This window comes from Scyliorhinus torazame, chromosome 22, assembly GCF_047496885.1.
Source record: "Scyliorhinus torazame isolate Kashiwa2021f chromosome 22, sScyTor2.1, whole genome shotgun sequence".
Classification (NCBI taxonomy): Eukaryota; Metazoa; Chordata; class Chondrichthyes; order Carcharhiniformes; family Scyliorhinidae; genus Scyliorhinus; species Scyliorhinus torazame.
In genome coordinates, this window is record NC_092728.1 from 67,792 (window position 1) to 92,931 (window position 25,140).

Consider the following 25,140-nt stretch of genomic DNA (forward strand, 5'->3'; position numbering starts at 1 on the left):
TGACTGGTCACGCTTGGGCACGGAACAGATGCGTCCACTAAACGGTCGGCGAGTCTGTGTTGGTACCCTCCTTCCACCCCCACCCCCAGTGTGGAGGTGGATTAACTGAAAGCAGCCTCCACCCCCAGAGGGATCATTTGGGGCCATGGATGGTGAGCAGGGAGGAGAGGGCAAGGGGCTGCTTCATGACCTGATGAGTGGAGTGGACGTGGATGGAGGGGTTGAGAGGCAAATATTGGCCCCACCACACTGGGGGCAACCGCACACACTGGTCTTTTTCAACTATACAGATCAGAGAGGGAAGAAAAGGTCCTCGGGTACTGACAGTACTGACTCTGTTACAGCGCGGCGCTCCCTAAGTCCTGACCCTCTGACAGTGCGGTGCTCCCTCAGCACTGACCCTCCGACAGTGCGGCGCTCCCTAAGTCCTGACCCTCTGACAGTGCGGTGCTCCCTCAGCACTGACCCTCCGACAGTGCAGTGCTCCCTCAGCACTGACCCTCCGACAGTGCGGCGCTCCCTCAGTACTGACCCTCTGACAGTGCGGTGCTCCCTCAGCACTGACCCTCCGACAGTGCGGCGCTCCCTCAGCACTGACCCTCCGACAGTGCGGCGCTCCCTCAGCACTGACCCTCCGACAGTGCAGTGCTCCCTCAGCACTGACCCTCCAACAGTGCGATGCTCCCTCAGTACTGACCCTCTGACAGTGCGGCGCTCCCTAAGTCCTGACCCTCTGACAGTGCGGTGCTCCCTCAGCACTGACCCTCCGACAGCGCGGCGTCCCTCAGCACTGACCCTATGACAGCGTGGCGCTCCCTCAGCACTGACCCTCCGACAGCGCGGCACTCCCTCAGCACTGACCCTCCGACAGTGCGGCACTCCCTCAGCACTGACCCTCCGACAGTGCGGCGCTCCCTCAGCACTGATCCTCCCACAGTGCGGCACTCCCTCAGCACTGACCCTATGACAGTGCGGCGCTCCCTCAGCACTGACCCTCCGACAGTGCGGCACTCCCTCAGCACTGACCCTCCGACAGTGCGGCGCTCCCTCAGCACTGACCCTCCGACAGTGCGGCGCTCCCTCAGCACTGACCCTCCGACAGCGCGGCACTCCCTCAGCACTGACCCTCCGACAATGCGGCACTCCCTCAGCACTGACTCTCCGACAGTGCGGCGCACCCTCAGCACTGACCCTCCGACAGCGCGGCACTCCCTCAGCACTGATTCTCCCACAGTGCGGCGCTCCCTCAGCACTGACCCTATGACAGTGCGCCGCTCCCTCAGCACTGACCCTCTCACAGTGTGGCGCTCCCTCAGTACTGACCCTCTGACAGTGCGGCACTCCCTCAGCACTGACCCTCCAACAGTGCAGTGCTTCCTCAGCACTGTCCCTCCGACAGTGCGGCGCACCCTCAGCACTGACCCTCCGACAGCGCGGCACTCCTCAGCACTGATCCTCCCACAGTACGGCGCTCCCTCAGCACTGACCCTATGACAGTGCGGCGCTCCCTCAGCATTGACCCTCTCACAGTGTGGCGCTCCCTCAGTACTGACCCTCTGACAGAGCGATGATCCCTCAACACTGACCCTCCGGCAGGATTAGCGTGTGTATGTTTTTCCTGCAGTAATATATATTTCTGATGTTGGTGGCTGCAAAAGGTACAATTAAGATGTTGTAAACGTCGCTAGGAGCTGGGGAACCTTGCACAGACTTAATCTGACACGGCTGGTAGAACAAATGGAGGAGGACTTCAAGAGGTGGGACATGCAGCCTCTATCGCTGGTGGGCAGGGTGCAAGCAATTAAGATGATGGTCCTCCCGAGGTTCTTATTTGAATTTCAATGTCTCCCTATACTAATCACCAAGACCTTTTTTAATAAAATAGATAGGAGCATCACGAGCTTCGTGTGGGCAGGGAAAGTTCCGAGAGTAAGGAGGGGGTTCCTTCAGCGTAGTAGGGATAGAGGAGGACTGGCACTACCAAACTTGGGTGATTACTATTGGGCCGCCAATGTGGCAATGATACGTAGATGGATGATGGAGGGTGAGGGAGCGGCGTGGAAAAGACTGGAGAGAAAGTCCTGTAAAGGGACGAGTTTAGAGGCGCTGGTGACGGCGCCGCTACCGATCTCACCTAAAAAGTTTACCACGAACCCAGTGGTGGCGGCAACACTGAACATATGGGACAGTGGAGGCGACAGAGAGGGGTGCGGGGAGCCCTGGTGGGGTCCCCTATCAGGAACAACCATAGGTTCGCCCCAGGAAGAATGGATGGAGGATTTCAGAGCTGGTACCAGTTGGGAATTAGGAAGGTGGGAGATTTATTTATAGATGGGACTTTTGCGAGCTTGGGAGCATTGGAGGAAAAGTATAAGTTGCCCCGGGGAAATTTCCTGCGATATATGCACGTGAGGGCGTTTACTAGACAACAGGTGAGGGAATTTCCGTTGCTCCCGACACAGGGGATACAGGACAGGGTGCTTTCAGGGGTGTGGGTCGGAGAGGGAAAGGTGTCAGAGATTTATAGAGAGATGAGGGACGAGGGGGAGGAGTCGGTGGGTGAACTAAAAGGAAAGTGGGAAGAAGAATTAGGGGAGGAGATAGAGGAGGGTATGTGGGCTGATGCCCTAAGCAGGGTAAATTCCACTTCCTCATGCGCCAGGCTTAGCCTGATTCAATTTAAGGTGCTACATAGAGCACACATAACGAGGGCAAGATTGAGCAGGTTCTTTGGAGTGGAGGACAAATGTGGGAGGTGTGGCGGGAGCCTGGCAAACCACGCACATATGTTTTGGGCGTGCCCGACACTGGAAGGGTATTGGAAGGGAGTGACGGGAGTGATTTTGCAGGTGGTGAAGGCCCGGGTCAAACCAGGCTGGGGGTTAGCTCTATTTGGAGTTGCGGAAGAGCCGGGAGTGCAGGAGGCGAAAGAGGCCGATGTTGTGGCCTTTGCGTCCCTAGTAGCCCGGCGCAGGATCCTACTCATGTGGAAGGAGGCGAAACCCCCCGGACTGGAGGCCTGGGTAAACGATATGTCGGGGTTCATTAAACTGGAGCAGATAAAGTTTGCCCTGAGAGGATCGGCTCAAGGGTTCACCAGGCGGTGGCAGCCATTTCTCGACTACCTAGGGGAACGTTAGAGGGAAGACAGATGACCAGCAGCAGCAACCCAGGGGGAGGGGGGAGGGTTTAGTTTAGTTTAGGTCAATAGACAATGGGGTTTTGTTACCTGTGTATTGTAAAAAATTTATGTTTTGTTATTGTTTCGTTTGCTTTGTAAGAGGGAAAAATTGTTGTTTGGAAAAAATTTTCAATAAAATATATTTTAAAAAAAAAAGATGTTGTAAACGTGAGGTCATCATTATTTCAAGCCACATTTATATTTCCAAGGAGAGGCCTAATGGTTATGATTTTTGGGAAAAGGTAATTGGAGACATTGGCCGGAATTCTCTGGTACTCGGGATTCACTTTTCATGTTGGCAGTGCACTCACACTATCGGGTTTCGATGTGGCGTGCAGTGGCAGTACCTGCAAACGGCACATGGATGAGAAACACGTGGATGGGGGACCGAGGAATCTCGCCCATTGTGTTTAAACTTAAATAGGTCATGGGATTTGAGTGTAATAACAATGTTGTATGTAATGGGAGGAGCCAGGTCTATAGCAGGCAGTTTTTAGTTTTGGCTGGAAGCTGAGAGCTGAATTGCAGCTTCTGCAGAAGGCAGTCAGATTCGGCATTACTCTGACAGAATATCTCTCTCTCTTCCTCTCCAAGCAACCTTTCAAAGATCTCCGTACCTAGAGATCGTAAGTAATCCTGTGTTTGCGAGCTTCATTTAAAAGTGGGTTCTGGCCCTGTGATGGATTTTGCTTAAACGAGGTTTTGGTTAGAAATTAAAGTGTCTCTTTTTATGGTTAAGCATTGTTCAGCTGGTAATTGTAAGCAATATTTCTATGATGTTAAAGTAGACTAATACTGTGTTCATGACAATGTTTGTTTTTATATGACATATCCCGATTTTCTGAGTGGAATCACTCCTGGAGTGAAGTATCCTTCTCATAGAACATAGAATTTGCAGTGCAGAAGGAGGCCATTCAGCCCATCGAGTCTGCACCAGCTCTTTGGAAAGAGCAATCTACATAAGCCCACACGCCCACCGTATCCCTGTAACCCAGTAACCCCACCCAACCTTTTTGGACACTAAGGGCAATTTATCTTGGCCAATCCACCTAACCTGTGCATCTTTGGACCGTGGGAGGAAACCGGAGCACCCGGAGGAAACCCACACAGACACGGGGAGAACGTGCAGACTCCGCACAGACAGTGACCCAAGCCGGGAATCGAACCTGGGACCCTGGAGCTGTGAAGCAACTGTGCTAACCACTGTGCTGCCCCCCCCCCCCCCCTCTCCTCACAGTCTTGCAAATTTTTAAAAAAGTGTTTGGGATATCCTGTCCGGCAATTGTCGGTTACTGGTCTGTGATCCTTATAGCCTTCCTCCATGGCTCAGAGACATGGACCGTAGGTACGGCAGGCACCTTGAAGCCCAAGGAGAGGTGCCACTTAGCGCAGGCCCATACCAGACGCAGGAGCTGTCGTGAGCCAATCGGCCCGTCGACTCTGCTCTGCCATTCACCGAGGTGGGGCTGCGGCTGGGGGTGGGCTCACTCCACAGCCGGGAGGCAGCGCAGGACGGGATCCCTTTGGCCCATCTGTGCCACCCCACCAGAAGAACCCGTCCATTCTAAAACCAATTTTCCGGCATTTTGGATTGGAGTTGTTTATTGTCACGTGTACCGAGGTACAGTGAAAAGTATTTTTCTGCGAGCAGCTCAACAGATCATTAAGTACATGAGAAGAAAAGGGGATAAAAGAAAATACATAATAGGGCAACACAACATATACAATGTAACTACATAAGCACTGGCATCGGGTGAAGCATACAGGGTGTAGTGTTAATGTGGTCAGTCCATAAGAGGGTCATTTAGGAGTCTGGTGACAGTGGGGAAGAAGCTGTTTTTGAGTCTGTTCGTGTGTGTTCTCAGACTTCTGTATCTCCTGCTCGATGGAAGAAGTTGGAAGAGTGAGTAAGCCGGGTCGGAGGGGTCTTTGATTATGCTGCCCGCTTTCCCCAGGCAGCGGGAGGTGTAGATGGAGTCAATGGATGGGAGGCAGGTTCGTGTGATGGACTGGGCGGTGTTCACGACTCTGAAGTTTCCTGCGGTCCTGGGCCGAGCAGTTGCCGTACCAGGCTGTGATGCAGCCCGATAGGATGCTTTCTATGGTGCATCTGTAAAAGTTGGTAAGAGTCAATTTGGGCAGCACGGTAGCATTGTGGATAGCACAATTGCTTCACAGCTCCAGGGTCCCAGGTTCGATTCCGGCTTGGGTCACTGTCTGTGCGGAGTCTGCACATCCTCCCCGTGTGTGCGTGGGTTTTCTCCGGGTGTTCCGGTTTCCTCCCACAGTCCAAAGATGTGCAGGTTAGGTGGATTGGCCATGATACATTGCCCTTAATGTCCAAAATTGCCCTTAGTGTTGGGTGGGGTTGCTGGGTTATGGGGAAAGGGTGGAGGTGTGGACCTTGGGTAGGGTGCTCTTTCCAAGAGCCGGTGCAGACTCGATGGGCCGAATGGCCTCCTTCTGCACTGTATGATCTATGATCAATGTGGACATGCCGAATTTCCTTAGTTTCCTGAGGAAGTACAGGCGCTGTTGTGCTTTCTTGGTGGTAGCGTCGACGTGGGTGGACCAGGACAGATTTTTGGAGATGTGCACCCCTAGGAATTTGAAACTGCTAACCATCTCCACCTCGGCCCCGTTGATGCTGACAGGGGTGTGTACAGTACTTTGCTTCCTGAAGTCAATTACCAGCTCTTTAGTTTTGCTGGTATTGAGGGAGAGATTGTTGTCGCTACACCACTCCACTAGATTCTCTATCTCCCTCCTGTATTCTGACTCGTCGTTACTCGAGATCCGGCCCACTATGGTCGTGTCGTCAGCAAACTTGTAGATGGAGTTGGAACCAAGTTTTGCTATGCAGTTGTGTGTGTACAGGGAGTAGAGTAGGGGGCTAAGTACGCAGCCTTGCGGGGCGCCGGTGTTGAGGACTATTGTGGAGGAGGTGTTGTTGTTCATTCTTACTGATTGTGGTCTGTGGGTCAGAAAATCGAGGATCCAGTTGCAGAGGGAGGAGCCAAGTCCTAGGTTTTGGAGCTTTGATATGAGCTTGATATTTGACCCGGTGCGTTGCGCTGCTGCGAGTGCTCACACTTATTAGGCTGGGGGAAAGGTACGAAAGTGGGGGAAGACTGTGGGAGGGGGGGTCCAGTGGTGTTGCTAGGCACCAGATAAAATGCGAGATTTTTATTTCTGCTTGTGTGGGTTTCGCCCTCACAACCCAGATTGAACACGCAGAATTGCCCCTTAATTGAAACAAGTGAATTGGGTACTCTAAAATTTAAGAAGAAATTGGGGTTTATTTGTGGCGCTCCCGGGAGCCGGGACTCGAACCCGCGGTGCAGAGCGATGATGGCCCCGCCCCCCCTCGGCTCGCCGCGGGGAGGAGAGGGAAGGGGCGTGACTCCACGGTGATTGATGTGATGTTGGACCAATCCCGTGTCCCAACCCGTCGGCTCCATGAAGTCACAATGCGGAGTGGAGGGCGGGGCCACGAGTCCAATGGTTTATTCAAAGCGGCGGGTCGAGGTTGGTGATGGAATGTGATTGACAGGAGGGGGTGGGAAGCGGAAAGGGAGCTGGATCAATCCAGGGAGAGGGCGGGGCACGTCACGAGATGCTCACGTGATGATACCCGACGCCTGAGTGGGCGGGGCGCGCAGATGTTTGATTGACACCGGCCCCCCCTCCTACGGGGATGGGGGAAGGAAGGGAGGGGCAGATATGCGCCTCTGGTTGGGCGGCCGAGCGGCAGGACGTCACGGGGCGGAGACGGGACTGATGATTGACCGCGGCTGCGCCCAACCAGGAGCAGCGGCGGCGGAGGGGGGCGGGGAGAGGGATGATGGGCAGGCGGCCCGCCGGAACAGAGCATGCGCAGTCGAGGCGCCGGCGGAGCATCCACAAAATGGCGGCGGGAGTTTGGCTGGTGGCGGCAGCCCTGGGGGCAGCGCTGGGCCGGGGCAGGGGCACCGACCAGGTCCCGGTGCTGGCCTGGTCCACCGAGAGGTGAGTGCGGAGATCCGGGGGCAGAGTGAATCCCCCTCTACACTGTCCCCATCAAACACTCCCAGGACAGGTACAGCACGGGGTTAGATACAGAGTAAAGCTCCCTCTACACTGTCCGCATCAAACACTCCCAGGACAGGTACAGCACGGCGTTAGATACAGAGTAAAGCTCCCTCTACACTGTCCCCATCAAACACTCCAGGACAGGTACAGCACGGGGTTAGATACAGAGTAAAGCTCCCTCTACACTGTCCCCATCAAACACTCCAGGACAGGTACAGCACGGGGTTAGATACAGAGTAAAGCTCCCTCTACACTGTCCCCATCAAACACTCCCAGGACAGGTACAGCACGGCGTTAGATACAGAGTAAAGCTCCCTCTACACTGTCCCCATCAAACACTCCCAGGACAGCTACAGCACGGGGTTAGATACAGAGTAAAGCTCCCTCTACACTGTCCCCATCAAACACTCCCAGGACAGGTACAGCACGGGGTTAGATACAGAGTAAAGCTCCCTCTACACTGCCCCAACAAACACTCCCAGGACAGGTACAGCACGGGGTTAGATACAGAGTACAGCTCCCTCTACACTGTCCCCATCAAACACTCCCAGGACAGGTACAGCACTGGGTTAGATACAGAGTAAAGCTCCCTCTACACTGCCCCAACAAACACTCCCAGGACAGGTACAGCACGGGGTTAGATACAGAGTAAAGCTCCCTCGACACTGTCCCCATCAAACACTCCCAGGACAGGTACAGCACGGGGTTAGATACAGAGTACAGCTCCCTCTACACTGTCCCCATCAAACACTCCCAGGACAGGTACAGCACGGGGTTAGATACAGAGTAAAGCTCCCTCGACACTGTCCCCATCAAACACTCCCAGGACAGGTACAGCACGGGGTTAGATACAGAGTAAAGCTCCCTCGACACTGTCCCCATCAAACACTCTTAGGACAGGTACAGCACGGGGTTAGATACAGAGTAAAGCTCCCTCTACACTGTCCCCATCAAACACTCCCAGGACAGGTACAGCACGGGGTGAGATACAGAGTAAAGCTCCCTCTACACTGTCCCCATCAAACACTCCCAGGACAGGTACAGCACGAGGTTAGATACAGAGTAAAGCTCGTTCTACACTGTCCCCATCAAACACTCCCAGGACAGGTACAGCACGGGGTTAGATACAGAGTAAAGCTCGTTCTACACTGTCCCCATCAAACACTCCCAGGACAGGTACAGCACGGAGTTAGATACAGAGTAAAGCTCCCTCTACACTGTCCCCATCAAACACTCCCAGGACAGGTACAGCACGGGGTTAGATACAGAGTAAAGCTCGTTCTACATTGTCCCCATCAAACACTCCCAGGACAGGTCCAGCACGAGGTTAGATACAGAGTAAAGCTCGTTCTACACTGTCCCCATCAAACACTCCCAGGACAGGTACAGCACGGGGTTAGATACAGAGTAAAGCTCCCTCTACACTGTCCCCATCAAACACTCCCAGGACAGGTACAGCACGAGGTTAGATACAGAGTAAAGCTCGTTCTACACTGTCCCCATCAAACACTCCCAGGACAGGTACAGCACGGGGTTAGATACAGAGTAAAGCTCGTTCTACACTGTCCCCATCAAACACTCCCAGGACAGGTACAGCACGGGGTTAGATACAGAGTAAAGCTCCCTCTACACTGTCCCCATCAAACACTCCCAGGACAGGTACAGCACGGAGTTAGATACAGAGTAAAGCTCCCTCTACACTGTCCCCATCAAACACTCCCAGGACAGGTACAGCACGGGGTTAGATACAGAGTAAAGCTCGTTCTACACTGTCCCCATCAAACACTCCCAGGACAGGTACAGCACGGGGTTAGATACAGAGTAAAGCTCGTTCTACACTGTCCCCATCAAACACTCCCAGGACAGGTACAGCACGGGGTTAGATACAGAGTAAAGCTCCCTCTACACTGTCCCCATCAAACACTCCCAGGACAGGTACAGCACGGGGTTAGATACAGAGTAAAGCTCGTTCTACACTCTCCCCATCAAACACTCCCAGGACAGGTACAGCACGGGGTTAGATACAGAGTAAAGCTCCCTCTACACTGTCCCCATCAAACACTCCCAGGACAGGTACAGCACGGAGTAGATACAGAGTAAACCTCCGTCTACACTGTCCCCATCCATCACTCCCAGGACAGGTACAGCACGGAGTTAGATACAGAGTAAAGCTCCCTCTACACTGACCCCATCAAACACTCCCAGGACAGGTACAGCACGGGGTTAGATACAGAGTAAAGCTCCCTCTCCACTGTCCCCATCAAACACTCCCAGGACAGGTACAGCACGGGGGTAGATACAGAGTAAAGCTCCCTCTACACTGTCCCCATCAAACACTCCCAGGACAGGTACAGCACGGGGTTAGATACAGAGTAAAGCTCCCTCCACACTGTCCCCATCAAACACTCCCAGGACAGGTACAGCACGGGGTTAGATACAGAGTAAAGCTCGTTCTACACTGTCCCCATCAAACACTCCCAGGACAGGTACAGCACGGAGTTAGATACAGAGTAAAGCTCCCTCTACACTGACCCCATCAAACACTCCCAGGACAGGTACAGCACGGGGTTAGATACAGAGTAAAGCTCCCTCTACACTGTCCCCATCAAACACTCCCAGGACAGGTACAGCACGGAGTTAGATACAGAGTAAAGCTCCCTCTACACTGTCCCCATCAAACATTCCCAGGACAGATACAGCACGGGGTTAGATACAGAGTAAAGCTCCCTCTACACTGTCCCCATCAAACACTCCCAGGACAGGTACAGCACGGGGTTAGATACAGAGTAAAGCTCCCTCTACACTGTCCCCATCAAACACTCCCAAGACAGGTACAGCACGGGGTTAGATACAGAGTAAAGCTCCCTCTGCACTGCCCCATCAAACACTCCCAGGACAGGTACAGCACGGGGTTAGATACAGAGTAAAGCTCCCTCTGCACTGCCCCATCAAACACTCCCAGGACAGGTACAGCACGGGGTTAGATACAGAGTAAAGCTCCCTCTACACTGTCCCCAACAAACACTCCCCGGACAGGTACAGCACGGGGTTAGATACAGAGTAAAGCTCCTCTGCACTGCCCCATCAAACACTCCCAGGACAGGTACAGCACGGGGTTAGATACAGAGTAAAGCTCCCTCTGCACTGCCCCATCAAACACTCCCAGGACAGGTACAGCACGGGGTTAGATACAGAGTAAAGCTCCCTCTACACTGTCCCCATCAAACACTCTCAGGACAGGTACAGCACGGGGTGTGATACAGAGTAAAGCTCCCTCTCCACTGTCCCCATCAAACAGTCCCAGGACAGGTACAGCACGGGGTTAGATACAGAGTAAAGCTCCCTCTACACTGTCCCCATCAAACACTCCCAGGACAGGTACAGCACTGGGTTAGATACAGAGTAAAGCTCCCTCTACACTGTCCCCATCAAACACTCCCAGGACAGGAACAGCACGGGGTTAGATACAGAGTAAAGCTCCCTCTACTCTGTCCCCATCAAACACTCCCAGGACAGGTACAGCACGGGGTTAGATACAGAGTAAAGCTCCCTCTACACTGTCCCCATCAAACACTCCCAGGACAGGTACAGCACGGGGTTAGATACAGAGTAAAGCTCCCTCTACACTGTCCCCATCAAACACTCCCAGGACAGGTACAGCACGGGGTTAGATACAGAGTAAAGCTCCCTCTACACTGCCCCCATCAAACACTCCCAGGACAGGTACAGCACGGGGTGTGATACAGAGTAAACATCCCTCTACACTGTCCCCATCAAACACTCCCAGGACAGGAACAGCACGGGGTTAGATACAGAGTAAAGCTCCCTCTACACTGTCCACATCAAACATTCCCAGGACAGGCACAGCACGGGGTTAGATACAGAGTAATTCTCCCTCTACACTGTCCCCATCAAACACTCCCAGGACAGGTACAGCACGAGGTTAGATACAGAGTAATTCTCCCTCTACACTGTCCCCATCAAACACTCCCAGGACAGGTACAGCACGGGGGTAGATACAGAGTAAAGCTCCCTCTACACTGTCCCCATCAAACACTCCCAGGACAGGAACAGCACGGGGTTAGATACAGAGTAAAGCTCCCTCTACACTGCCCCCATCAAACACTCCCAGGACAGGTACAGCACGGGGTTAGATACAGAGTAAAGCTCCCTCTACACTGTCCCCATCAAACACTCCCAGGACAGGTACAGCACGGGGGTAGATACAGAGTAAAGCTCCCTCTACACTGTCCCCATCAAACATTCCCAGGACAGGCACAGCACGGGGTTAGATACAGAGTAAAGCTCCCTCTACACTGCCCCCATCAAACACTCCCAGGACAGGTACAGCACGGGGTTAGATACAGAGTAAAGCTCCCTCTACACTGTCCCCATCAAACACTCCCAGGACAGGTACAGCACGGGGTTAGATACAGAGTAAAGCTCCCTCTACACTGTCCCTATCAAACACTCCCAGGACAGGTACAGCACGGGGTGTGATACAGAGTAAAGCTCCCTCTCCACTGTCCCCATCAAACAGTCCCAGGACAGGTACAGCACGGGGTTAGATACAGAGTAAAGCTCCCTCTACACTGTCCCCATCAAACACTCCCAGGACAGGTACAGCACTGGGTTAGATACAGAGTAAAGCTCCCTCTACACTGCCCCCATCAAACACTCCCAGGACAGGTACAGCACGGGGTGTGATACAGAGTAAAGCTCCCTCTACACTGTCCCCATCAAACACTCCCAGGACAGGAACAGCACGGGGTTAGATACAGAGTAAAGCTCCCTCTACACTGTCCACATCAAACATTCCCAGGACAGGCACAGCACGGGGTTAGATACAGAGTAATTCTCCCTCTACACTGTCCCCATCAAACACTCCCAGGACAGGTACAGCACGAGGTTAGATACAGAGTAATTCTCCCTCTACACTGTCCCCATCAAACACTCCCAGGACAGGTACAGCACGGGGGTAGATACAGAGTAAAGCTCCCTCTACACTGTCCCCATCAAACACTCCCAGGACAGGAACAGCACGGGGTTAGATACAGAGTAAAGCTCCCTCTACACTGCCCCCATCAAACACTCCCAGGACAGGTACAGCACGGGGTTAGATACAGAGTAAAGCTCCCTCTACACTGTCCCCATCAAACACTCCCAGGACAGGTACAGCACGGGGGTAGATACAGAGTAAAGCTCCCTCTACACTGTCCCCATCAAACATTCCCAGGACAGGCACAGCACGGGGTTAGATACAGAGTAAAGCTCCCTCTACACTGCCCCCATCAAACACTCCCAGGACAGGTACAGCACGGGGTTAGATACAGAGTAAAGCTCCCTCTACACTGTCCCCATCAAACACTCCCAGGACAGGTACAGCACGGGGTTAGATACAGAGTAAAGCTCCCTCTACACTGTCCCTATCAAACACTCCCAGGACAGGTACAGCACGGGGTTAGATACAGAGTAAAGCTCCCTCTACACTGTCCCTATCAAACACTCCCAGGACAGGTACAGCATGGGGTTAGATACAGAGTAAAGCTCCCTCTACACTGTCCCTATCAAACACTCCCAGGACAGGTACAGCACGGGGTTAGATACAGAGTAAAGCTCCCTCGACACTGTCCCTATCAAACACACCCAGGAGAGGTACAGCACGGGGTTAGATACAGAGTAAAGCTCCCTCTACACTGTCCCTATCAAACACTCCCAGGACAGGTACAGCACGGGGTTAGATACAGAGTAAAGCTCCCTCTACACTGTCCCTATCAAACACTCCCAGGACAGGTACAGCACGGGGTTTGATACAGAGTAAAGCTCCCTCTACACTGTCCTCATCAAAGACTCCCAGGACAGGTACAGCACGGGGTAAGATACAGAGTAAAGCTCCCTCTACACTGTCCACATCAAACATTCCCAGGACAGGCACAGCACGGGGTTAGATACAGAGTAATTCTCCCTCTACACTGTCCCCATCAAACACTCCCAGGACAGGTACAGCACGAGGTTAGATACAGAGTAATTCTCCCTCTACACTGTCCCCATCAAACACTCCCAGGACAGGTACAGCACGGGGGTAGATACATAGTAAAGCTCCCTCTACACTGTCCCCATCAAACACTCCCAGGACAGGAACAGCACGGGGTTAGATACAGAGTAAAGCTCCCTCTACACTGCCCCCATCAAACACTCCCAGGACAGGTACAGCACGGGGTTAGATACAGAGTAAAGCTCCCTCTACACTGTCCCCATCAAACACTCCCAGGACAGGTACAGCACGGGGGTAGATACAGAGTAAAGCTCCCTCTACACTGTCCCCATCAAACATTCCCAGGACAGGCACAGCACGGGGTTAGATACAGAGTAAAGCTCCCTCTACACTGCCCCCATCAAACACTCCCAGGACAGGTACAGCACGGGGTTAGATATAGAGTAAAGCTCCCTCTACACTGTCCCCATCAAACACTCCCAGGACAGGTACAGCACGGGGTTAGATACAGAGTAAAGCTCCCTCTACACTGTCCCTATCAAACACTCCCAGGACAGGTACAGCACGGGGTTAGATACAGAGTAAAGCTCCCTCTACACTGTCCCTATCAAACACTCCCAGGACAGGTACAGCATGGGGTTAGATACAGAGTAAAGCTCCCTCTACACTGTCCCTATCAAACACTCCCAGGACAGGTACAGCACGGGGTTAGATACAGAGTAAAGCTCCCTCGACACTGTCCCTATCAAACACACCCAGGACAGGTACAGCACGGGGTTAGATACAGAGTAAAGCTCCCTCTACACTGTCCCTATCAAACACTCCCAGGACAGGTACAGCACGGGGTTAGATACAGAGTAAAGCTCCCCCTACACTGTCCCCATCAAACACTCCCAGGACAGGTACAGCACGGGGTTAGATACAGAGTAAAGCTCCCTCTACACTGTCCTCATCAAAGACTCCCAGGACAGGTACAGCACGGGGTAAGATACAGAGTAAAGCTCCCTCTACACTGTCCCCATCAAACACTCCCAGGACAGGTACAGCACGGAGTTAGATACAGAGTAAAGCTCCCTCTACACTGTCCCCATCAAACACTCTCAGGACAGGTACAGCACGGGGTGTGATACAGAGTAAAGCTCCCTCTACACTGTCCCCATCAAACACTCCCAGGACAGGAACAGCACGGGGTTAGATACAGAGTAAAGCTCCCTCTACTCTGTCCCCATCAAACACTCCCAGGACAGGTACAGCACGGGGTTAGATACAGAGTAAAGCTCCCTCTACACTGTCCCCATCAAACACTCCCAGGACAGGTACAGCACGGGGTTAGATACAGAGTAAAGCTCCCTCTACACTGCCCCCATCAAACACTCCCAGGACAGGTACAGCACGGGGTGTGATACAGAGTAAAGCTCCCTCTACACTGTCCCCATCAAACACTCCCAGGACAGGAACAGCACGGGGTTAGATACAGAGTAAAGCTCCCTCTACACTGTCCACATCAAACATTCCCAGGACAGGCACAGCACGGGGTTAGATACAGAGTAATTCTCCCTCTACACTGTCCCCATCAAACACTCCCAGGACAGGTACAGCACGAGGTTAGATACAGAGTAATTCTCCCTCTACACTGTCCCCATCAAACACTCCCAGGACAGGTACAGCACGGGGGTAGATACAGAGTAAAGCTCCCTCTACACTGTCCCCATCAAACACTCCCAGGACAGGAACAGCACGTGGTTAGATACAGAGTAAAGCTCCCTCTACACTGCCCCCATCAAACACTCCCAGGACAGGTACAGCACGGGGTTAGATACAGAGTAAAGCTCCCTCTACACTGTCCCCATCAAACACTCCCAGGACAGGTACAGCACGGGGGTAGATACAGAGTAAAGCTCCCTCTACACTGTCCCCATGAAACACTCCCAGGACAGGAACAGCACGGGGTTAGATACAGAGTAAAGCTCCCTCTAAACTGTCCCCATCAAACATTCCCAGGACAGGCACAGCACGGGGTTAGATACAGAGTAAAGCTCCCTCTACACTGCCCCCATCAAACACTCCCAGGACAGGTACAGCACGAGGTTAGATACAGAGTAAAGCTCCCTCTACACTACATTAAACACTCCCAGGACAGGTACAGCACGGGGTTAGATACAGAGTAAAGCTCCCTCTACACTGTCCCTATCAAACACTCCCAGGACAGGTACAGCACGGGGTTAGATACAGAGTAAAGCTCCCTCTACACTGTCCCTATCAAACACTCCCAGGACAGGTACAGCACGGGTTTAGATACAGAGTAAAGCTCCCTCTACACTGTCCCCATCAAACACTCCCAGGACAGGTACAGCACGGGGTTAGATACAGAGTAAAGCTCCCTCTACACTGTCCCCATCAAACACTCCCAGGACAGGTACAGCACGGGGTTAGATAGAGAGTAAAGCTCGCTCTACACTGTCCCCATCAAACACTCCCAGGACAGGGACAGCACGGGGTTAGATACAGAGAAAAGCTCCCTCTACACTGACCCCATCAAACACTCCCAGGATAGGTACAACACGGGGTTAGATACAGAGTAAAGCTCCCTCTACACTGTCCACATCAAACACTCCCAGCACAGGTACAGCACGGGGTTAGATACAGAGTAAAGCTCCCTCTACACTGTCCCCATCAAACACTCCCAGGACAGGTACAGCACGGGGTTAGATACAGAGTAAAGCTCCCTCTACACTATCCCCATCAAACACTCCCAGGACAGGGACAGCACGGGGTTAGATACAGAGTAAAGCTCCCTCTGCACTGCCCCATCAAACACTCCCAGGACAGGTACAGCACGGGGTTAGATACAGAGTAAAGCTCCCTCTACACTGTCCCCATCAAACACTCTCAGGACAGGTACAGCACGGGGTGTGATACAGAGTAAAGCTCCCTCTCCACTGTCCCCATCAAACAGTCCCAGGACAGGTACAGCACGGGGTTAGATACAGAGTAAAGCTCCCTCTACACTGTCCCCATCAAACACTCCCAGGACAGGTACAGCACTGGGTTAGATACAGAGTAAAGCTCCCTCTACACTGTCCCCATCAAACACTCCCAGGACAGGAACAGCACGGGGTTAGATACAGAGTAAAGCTCCCTCTACTCTGTCCCCATCAAACACTCCCAGGACAGGTACAGCACGGGGTTAGATACAGAGTAAAGCTCCCTCTACACTGTCCCCATCAAACACTCCCAGGACAGGTACAGCACGGGGTTAGATACAGAGTAAAGCTCCCTCTACACTGTCCCCATCAAACACTCCCAGGACAGGTACAGCACGGGGTTAGATACAGAGTAAAGCTCCCTCTACACTGCCCCCATCAAACACTCCCAGGACAGGTACAGCACGGGGTGTGATACAGAGTAAAGCTCCCTCTACACTGTCCCCATCAAACACTCCCAGGACAGGAACAGCACGGGGTTAGATACAGAGTAAAGCTCCCTCTACACTGTCCACATCAAACATTCCCAGGACAGGCACAGCACGGGGTTAGATACAGAGTAATTCTCCCTCTACACTGTCCCCATCAAACACTCCCAGGACAGGTACAGCACGAGGTTAGATACAGAGTAATTCTCCCTCTACACTGTCCCCATCAAACACTCCCAGGACAGGTACAGCACGGGGGTAGATACAGAGTAAAGCTCCCTCTACACTGTCCCCATCAAACACTCCCAGGACAGGAACAGCACGGGGTTAGATACAGAGTAAAGCTCCCTCTACACTGCCCCCATCAAACACTCCCAGGACAGGTACAGCACGGGGTTAGATACAGAGTAAAGCTCCCTCTACACTGTCCCCATCAAACACTCCCAGGACAGGTACAGCACGGGGGTAGATACAGAGTAAAGCTCCCTCTACACTGTCCCCATCAAACATTCCCAGGACAGGCACAGCACGGGGTTAGATACAGAGTAAAGCTCCCTCTACACTGCCCCCATCAAACACTCCCAGGACAGGTACAGCACGGGGTTAGATACAGAGTAAAGCTCCCTCTACACTGTCCCCATCAAACACTCCCAGGACAGGTACAGCACGGGGTTAGATACAGAGTAAAGCTCCCTCTACACTGTCCCTATCAAACACTCCCAGGACAGGTACAGCACGGGGTTAGATACAGAGTAAAGCTCCCTCTACACTGTCCCTATCAAACACTCCCAGGACAGGTACAGCATGGGGTTAGATACAGAGTAAAGCTCCCTCTACACTGTCCCTATCAAACACTCCCAGGACAGGTACAGCACGGGGTTAGATACAGAGTAAAGCTCCCTCGACACTGTCCCTATCAAACACACCCAGGACAGGTACAGCACGGGGTTAGATACAGAGTAAAGCTCCCTCTACACTGTCCCTATCAAACACTCCCAGGACAGGTACAGCACGGGGTTAGATACAGAGTAAAGCTCCCTCTACACTGTCCCTATCAAACACTCCCAGGACAGGTACAGCACGGGGTTTGATACAGAGTAAAGCTCCCTCTACACTGTCCTCATCAAAGACTCCCAGGACAGGTACAGCACGGGGTAAGATACAGAGTAAAGCTCCCTCTACACTGTCCACATCAAACATTCCCAGGACAGGCACAGCACGGGGTTAGATACAGAGTAATTCTCCCTCTACACTGTCCCCATCAAACACTCCCAGGACAGGTACAGCACGAGGTTAGATACAGAGTAATTCTCCCTCTACACTGTCCCCATCAAACACTCCCAGGACAGGTACAGCACGGGGGTAGATACAGAGTAAAGCTCCCTCTACACTGTCCCCATCAAACACTCCCAGGACAGGAACAGCACGGGGTTAGATACAGAGTAAAGCTCCCTCTACACTGCCCCCATCAAACACTCCCAGGACAGGTACAGCACGGGGTTAGATACAGAGTAAAGCTCCCTCTACACTGTCCCCATCAAACACTCCCAGGACAGGTACAGCACGGGGGTAGATACAGAGTAAAGCTCCCTCTACACTGTCCCCATCAAACATTCCCAGGACAGGCACAGCACGGGGTTAGATACAGAGTAAAGCTCCCTCTACACTGCCCCCATCAAACACTCCCAGGACAGGTACAGCACGGGGTTAGATACAGAGTAAAGCTCCCTCTACACTGTCCCCATCAAACACTCCCAGGACAGGTACAGCACGGGGTTAGATACAGAGTAAAGCTCCCTCTACACTGTCCCTATCAAACACTCCCAGGACAGGTACAGCACGGGGTTAGATACAGAGTAAAGCTCCCTCTACACTGTCCCTATCAAACACTCCCAGGACAGGTACAGCATGGGGTTAGATACAGAGTAAAGCTCCCTCTACACTGTCCCTATCAAACACTCCCAGGACAGGTACAGCACGGGGTTAGATACAGAGTAAAGCTCCCTCGACACTGTCCCTATCAAACACACCCAGGACAGGTACAGCACGGGGTTAGATACAGAGTAAAGCTCCCTCTACACTGTCCCTATCAAACACTCCCAGGACAGGTACAGCACGGGGTTAGATACAGAGTAAAGCTCCCCCTACACTGTCCCCATCAAACACTCCCAGGACAGGTACAGCACGGGGTTAGATACAGAGTAAAGCTCCCTCTACACTGTCCTCATCAAAGACTCCCAGGACAGGTACAGCACGGGGTAAGATACAGAGTAAAGCTCCCTCTACACTGTCCCCATCAAACACTCCCAGGACAGGTACAGCACGGAGTTAGATACAGAGTAAAGCTCCCTCTACACTGTCCCCATCAAACACTCTCAGGACAGGTACAGCACGGGGTGTGATACAGAGTAAAGCTCCCTCTACACTGTCCCCATCAAACACTCCCAGGACAGGAACAGCACGGGGTTAGATACAGAGTAAAGCTCCCTCTACTCTGTCCCCATCAAACACTCCCAGGACAGGTACAGCACGGGGTTAGATACAGAGTAAAGCTCCCTCTACACTGTCCCCATCAAACACTCCCAGGACAGGTACAGCACGGGGTTAGATACAGAGTAAAGCTCCCTCTACACTGCCCCCATCAAACACTCCCAGGACAGGTACAGCACGGGGTGTGATACAGAGTAAAGCTCCCTCTACACTGTCCCCATCAAACACTCCCAGGACAGGAACAGCACGGGGTTAGATACAGAGTAAAGCTCCCTCTACACTGTCCACATCAAACATTCCCAGGACAGGCACAGCACGGGGTTAGATACAGAGTAATTCTCCCTCTACACTGTCCCCATCAAACACTCCCAGGACAGGTACAGCACGAGGTTAGATACAGAGTAATTCTCCCTCTACACTGTCCCCATCAAACACTCCCAGGACAGGTACAGCACGGGGGTAGATACAGAGTAAAGCTCCCTCTACACTGTCCCCATCAAACACTCCCAGGACAGGAACAGCACGGGGTTAGATACAGAGTAAAGCTCCCTCTACACTGCCCCCATCAAACACTCCCAGGACAGGTACAGCACGGGGTTAGATACAGAGTAAAGCTCCCTCTACACTGTCCCCATCAAACACTCCCAGGACAGGTACAGCACGGGGGTAGATACAGAGTAAAGCTCCCTCTACACTGTCCCCATGAAACACTCCCAGGACAGGAACAGCACGGGGTTAGATACAGAGTAAAGCTCCCTCTAAACTGTCCCCATCAAACATTCCCAGGACAGGCACAGCACGGGGTTAGATACAGAGTAAAGCTCCCTCTACACTGCCCCCATCAAACACTCCCAGGACAGGTACAGCACGAGGTTAGATACAGAGTAAAGCTCCCTCTACACTACATTAAACACTCCCAGGACAGGTACAGCACGGGGTTAGATACAGAGTAAAGCTCCCTCTACACTGTCCCTATCAAATACTCCCAGGACAGGTACAGCACGGGGTTAGATACAGAGTAAAGCTCCCTCTACACTGTCCCTATCAAACACTCCCAGGACAGGTACAGCACGGGTTTAGATACAGAGTAAAGCTCCCTCTACACTGTCCCTATCAAACACTCCCAGGACAGGTACAGCACGGGTTTAGATACAGAGTAAAGCTCCCTCTACACTGTCCCCATCAAACACTCCCAGGACAGGTACAGCACGGGGTTAGATACAGAGTAAAGCTCCCTCTACACTGTCCCCATCAAACACTCCCAGGACAGGTACAGCACGGGGTTAGATAGAGAGTAAAGCTCGCTCTACACTGTCCCCATCAAACACTCCCAGGACAGGGACAGCACGGGGTTAGATACAGAGAAAAGCTCCCTCTACACTGACCCCATCAAACACTCCCAGGATAGGTACAACACGGGGTTAGATACAGAGTAAAGCTCCCTCTACACTGTCCACATCAAACACTCCCAGCACAGGTACAGCACGGGGTTAGATACAGAGTAAAGCTCCCTCTACACTGTCCCCATCAAACACTCCCAGGACAGGTACAGCACGGGGTTAGATACAGAGTAAAGCTCCCTCTACACTATCCCCATCAAACACTCCCAGGACAGGGACAGCACGGGGTTAGATACAGAGTAAAGCTCCCTCTGCACTGCCCCATCAAACACTCCCAGGACAGGTACAGCACGGGGTTAGATACAGAGTAAAGCTCCCTCTACACTGTCCCCATCAAACACTCTCAGGACAGGTACAGCACGGGGTGTGATACAGAGTAAAGCTCCCTCTCCACTGTCCCCATCAAACAGTCCCAGGACAGGTACAGCACGGGGTTAGATACAGAGTAAAGCTCCCTCTACACTGTCCCCATCAAACACTCCCAGGACAGGTACAGCACTGGGTTAGATACAGAGTAAAGCTCCCTCTACACTGTCCCCATCAAACACTCCCAGGACAGGAACAGCACGGGGTTAGATACAGAGTAAAGCTCCCTCTACTCTGTCCCCATCAAACACTCCCAGGACAGGTACAGCACGGGGTTAGATACAGAGTAAAGCTCCCTCTACACTGTCCCCATCAAACACTCCCAGGACAGGTACAGCACGGGGTTAGATACAGAGTAAAGCTCCCTCTACACTGTCCCCATCAAACACTCCCAGGACAGGTACAGCACGGGGTTAGATACAGAGTAAAGCTCCCTCTACACTGCCCCCATCAAACACTCCCAGGACAGGTACAGCACGGGGTGTGATACAGAGTAAAGCTCCCTCTACACTGTCCCCATCAAACACTCCCAGGACAGGAACAGCACGGGGTTAGATACAGAGTAAAGCTCCCTCTACACTGTCCACATCAAACATTCCCAGGACAGGCACAGCACGGGGTTAGATACAGAGTAATTCTCCCTCTACACTGTCCCCATCAAACACTCCCAGGACAGGTACAGCACGAGGTTAGATACAGAGTAATTCTCCCTCTACACTGTCCCCATCAAACACTCCCAGGACAGGTACAGCACGGGGGTAGATACAGAGTAAAGCTCCCTCTACACTGTCCCCATCAAACACTCCCAGGACAGGAACAGCACGGGGTTAGATACAGAGTAAAGCTCCCTCTACACTGCCCCCATCAAACACTCCCAGGACAGGTACAGCACGGGGTTAGATACAGAGTAAAGCTCCCTCTACACTGTCCCCATCAAACACTCCCAGGACAGGTACAGCACGGGGGTAGATACAGAGTAAAGCTCCCTCTACACTGTCCCCATCAAACATTCCCAGGACAGGCACAGCACGGGGTTAGATACAGAGTAAAGCTCCCTCTACACTGCCCCCATCAAACACTCCCAGGACAGGTACAGCACGGGGTTAGATACAGAGTAAAGCTCCCTCTACACTGTCCCCATCAAACACTCCCAGGACAGGTACAGCACGGGGTTAGATACAGAGTAAAGCTCCCTCTACACTGTCCCTATCAAACACTCCCAGGACAGGTACAGCACGGGGTTAGATACAGAGTAAAGCTCCCTCTACACTGTCCCTATCAAACACTCCCAGGACAGGTACAGCATGGGGTTAGATACAGAGTAAAGCTCCCTCTACACTGTCCCTATCAAACACTCCCAGGACAGGTACAGCACGGGGTTAGATACAGAGTAAAGCTCCCTCGACACTGTCCCTATCAAACACACCCAGGACAGGTACAGCACGGGGTTAGATACAGAGTAAAGCTCCCTCTACACTGTCCCTATCAAACACTCCCAGGACAGGTACAGCACGGGGTTAGATACAGAGTAAAGCTCCCTCTACACTGTCCCTATCAAACACTCCCAGGACAGGTACAGCACGGGGTTTGATACAGAGTAAAGCTCCCTCTACACTGTCCTCATCAAAGACTCCCAGGACAGGTACAGCACGGGGTAAGATACAGAGTAAAGCTCCCTCTACACTGTCCACATCAAACATTCCCAGGACAGGCACAGCACGGGGTTAGATACAGAGTAATTCTCCCTCTACACTGTCCCCATCAAACACTCCCAGGACAGGTACAGCACGAGGTTAGATACAGAGTAATTCTCCCTCTACACTGTCCCCATCAAACACTCCCAGGACAGGTACAGCACGGGGGTAGATACAGAGTAAAGCTCCCTCTACACTGTCCCCATCAAACACTCCCAGGACAGGAACAGCACGGGGTTAGATACAGAGTAAAGCTCCCTCTACACTGCCCCCATCAAACACTCCCAGGACAGGTACAGCACGGGGTTAGATACAGAGTAAAGCTCCCTCTACACTGTCCCCATCAAACACTCCCAGGACAGGTACAGCACGGGGGTAGATACAGAGTAAAGCTCCCTCTACACTGTCCCCATCAAACATTCCCAGGACAGGCACAGCACGGGGTTAGATACAGAGTAAAGCTCCCTCTACACTGCCCCCATCAAACACTCCCAGGACAGGTACAGCACGGGGTTAGATACAGAGTAAAGCTCCCTCTACACTGTCCCCATCAAACACTCCCAGGACAGGTACAGCACGGGGTTAGATACAGAGTAAAGCTCCCTCTACACTGTCCCTATCAAACACTCCCAGGACAGGTACAGCACGGGGTTAGATACAGAGTAAAGCTCCCTCTACACTGTCCCTATCAAACACTCCCAGGACAGGTACAGCATGGGGTTAGATACAGAGTAAAGCTCCCTCTACACTGTCCCTATCAAACACTCCCAGGACAGGTACAGCACGGGGTTAGATACAGAGTAAAGCTCCCTCGACACTGTCCCTATCAAACACACCCAGGACAGGTACAGCACGGGGTTAGATACAGAGTAAAGCTCCCTCTACACTGTCCCTATCAAACACTCCCAGGACAGGTACAGCACGGGGTTAGATACAGAGTAAAGCTCCCCCTACACTGTCCCCATCAAACACTCCCAGGACAGGTACAGCACGGGGTTAGATACAGAGTAAAGCTCCCTCTACACTGTCCTCATCAAAGACTCCCAGGACAGGTACAGCACGGGGTAAGATACAGAGTAAAGCTCCCTCTACACTGTCCCCATCAAACACTCCCAGGACAGGTACAGCACGGAGTTAGATACAGAGTAAAGCTCCCTCTACACTGTCCCCATCAAACACTCTCAGGACAGGTACAGCACGGGGTGTGATACAGAGTAAAGCTCCCTCTACACTGTCCCCATCAAACACTCCCAGGACAGGAACAGCACGGGGTTAGATACAGAGTAAAGCTCCCTCTACTCTGTCCCCATCAAACACTCCCAGGACAGGTACAGCACGGGGTTAGATACAGAGTAAAGCTCCCTCTACACTGTCCCCATCAAACACTCCCAGGACAGGTACAGCACGGGGTTAGATACAGAGTAAAGCTCCCTCTACACTGCCCCCATCAAACACTCCCAGGACAGGTACAGCACGGGGTGTGATACAGAGTAAAGCTCCCTCTACACTGTCCCCATCAAACACTCCCAGGACAGGAACAGCACGGGGTTAGATACAGAGTAAAGCTCCCTCTACACTGTCCACATCAAACATTCCCAGGACAGGCACAGCACGGGGTTAGATACAGAGTAATTCTCCCTCTACACTGTCCCCATCAAACACTCCCAGGACAGGTACAGCACGAGGTTAGATACAGAGTAATTCTCCCTCTACACTGTCCCCATCAAACACTCCCAGGACAGGTACAGCACGGGGGTAGATACAGAGTAAAGCTCCCTCTACACTGTCCCCATCAAACACTCCCAGGACAGGAACAGCACGGGGTTAGATACAGAGTAAAGCTCCCTCTACACTGCCCCCATCAAACACTCCCAGGACAGGTACAGCACGGGGTTAGATACAGAGTAAAGCTCCCTCTACACTGTCCCCATCAAACACTCCCAGGACAGGTACAGCACGGGGGTAGATACAGAGTAAAGCTCCCTCTACACTGTCCCCATGAAACACTCCCAGGACAGGAACAGCACGGGGTTAGATACAGAGTAAAGCTCCCTCTAAACTGTCCCCATCAAACATTCCCAGGACAGGCACAGCACGGGGTTAGATACAGAGTAAAGCTCCCTCTACACTGCCCCCATCAAACACTCCCAGGACAGGTACAGCACGAGGTTAGATACAGAGTAAAGCTCCCTCTACACTACATTAAACACTCCCAGGACAGGTACAGCACGGGGTTAGATACAGAGTAAAGCTCCCTCTACACTGTCCCTATCAAATACTCCCAGGACAGGTACAGCACGGGGTTAGATACAGAGTAAAGCTCCCTCTACACTGTCCCTATCAAACACTCCCAGGACAGGTACAGCACGGGTTTAGATACAGAGTAAAGCTCCCTCTACACTGTCCCCATCAAACACTCCCAGGACAGGTACAGCACGGGGTTAGATACAGAGTAAAGCTCCCTCTACACTGTCCCCATCAAACACTCCCAGGACAGGTACAGCACGGGGTTAGATAGAGAGTAAAGCTCG

The 25,140-nt window shown here is 52.6% G+C and overlaps 1 protein-coding gene across 1 annotated transcript in view; it reads left to right on the plus strand.

Annotated features, from left to right (window-relative positions):
• Positions 1-7,038: 7,038 nt before the first annotated feature.
• LOC140399395 (V-type proton ATPase subunit S1-like) overlaps positions 7,039-25,140 on the plus strand; it is a 35,547-nt gene continuing 17,445 nt past the window's right edge. Inside the window, exon 1 of the mRNA XM_072488974.1 lies at positions 7,039-7,189. Within this exon, the coding sequence (XP_072345075.1) occupies positions 7,089-7,189 (101 nt within the window). The 5' untranslated portion in view covers positions 7,039-7,088. The remainder of the gene's footprint in view (positions 7,190-25,140) is intronic.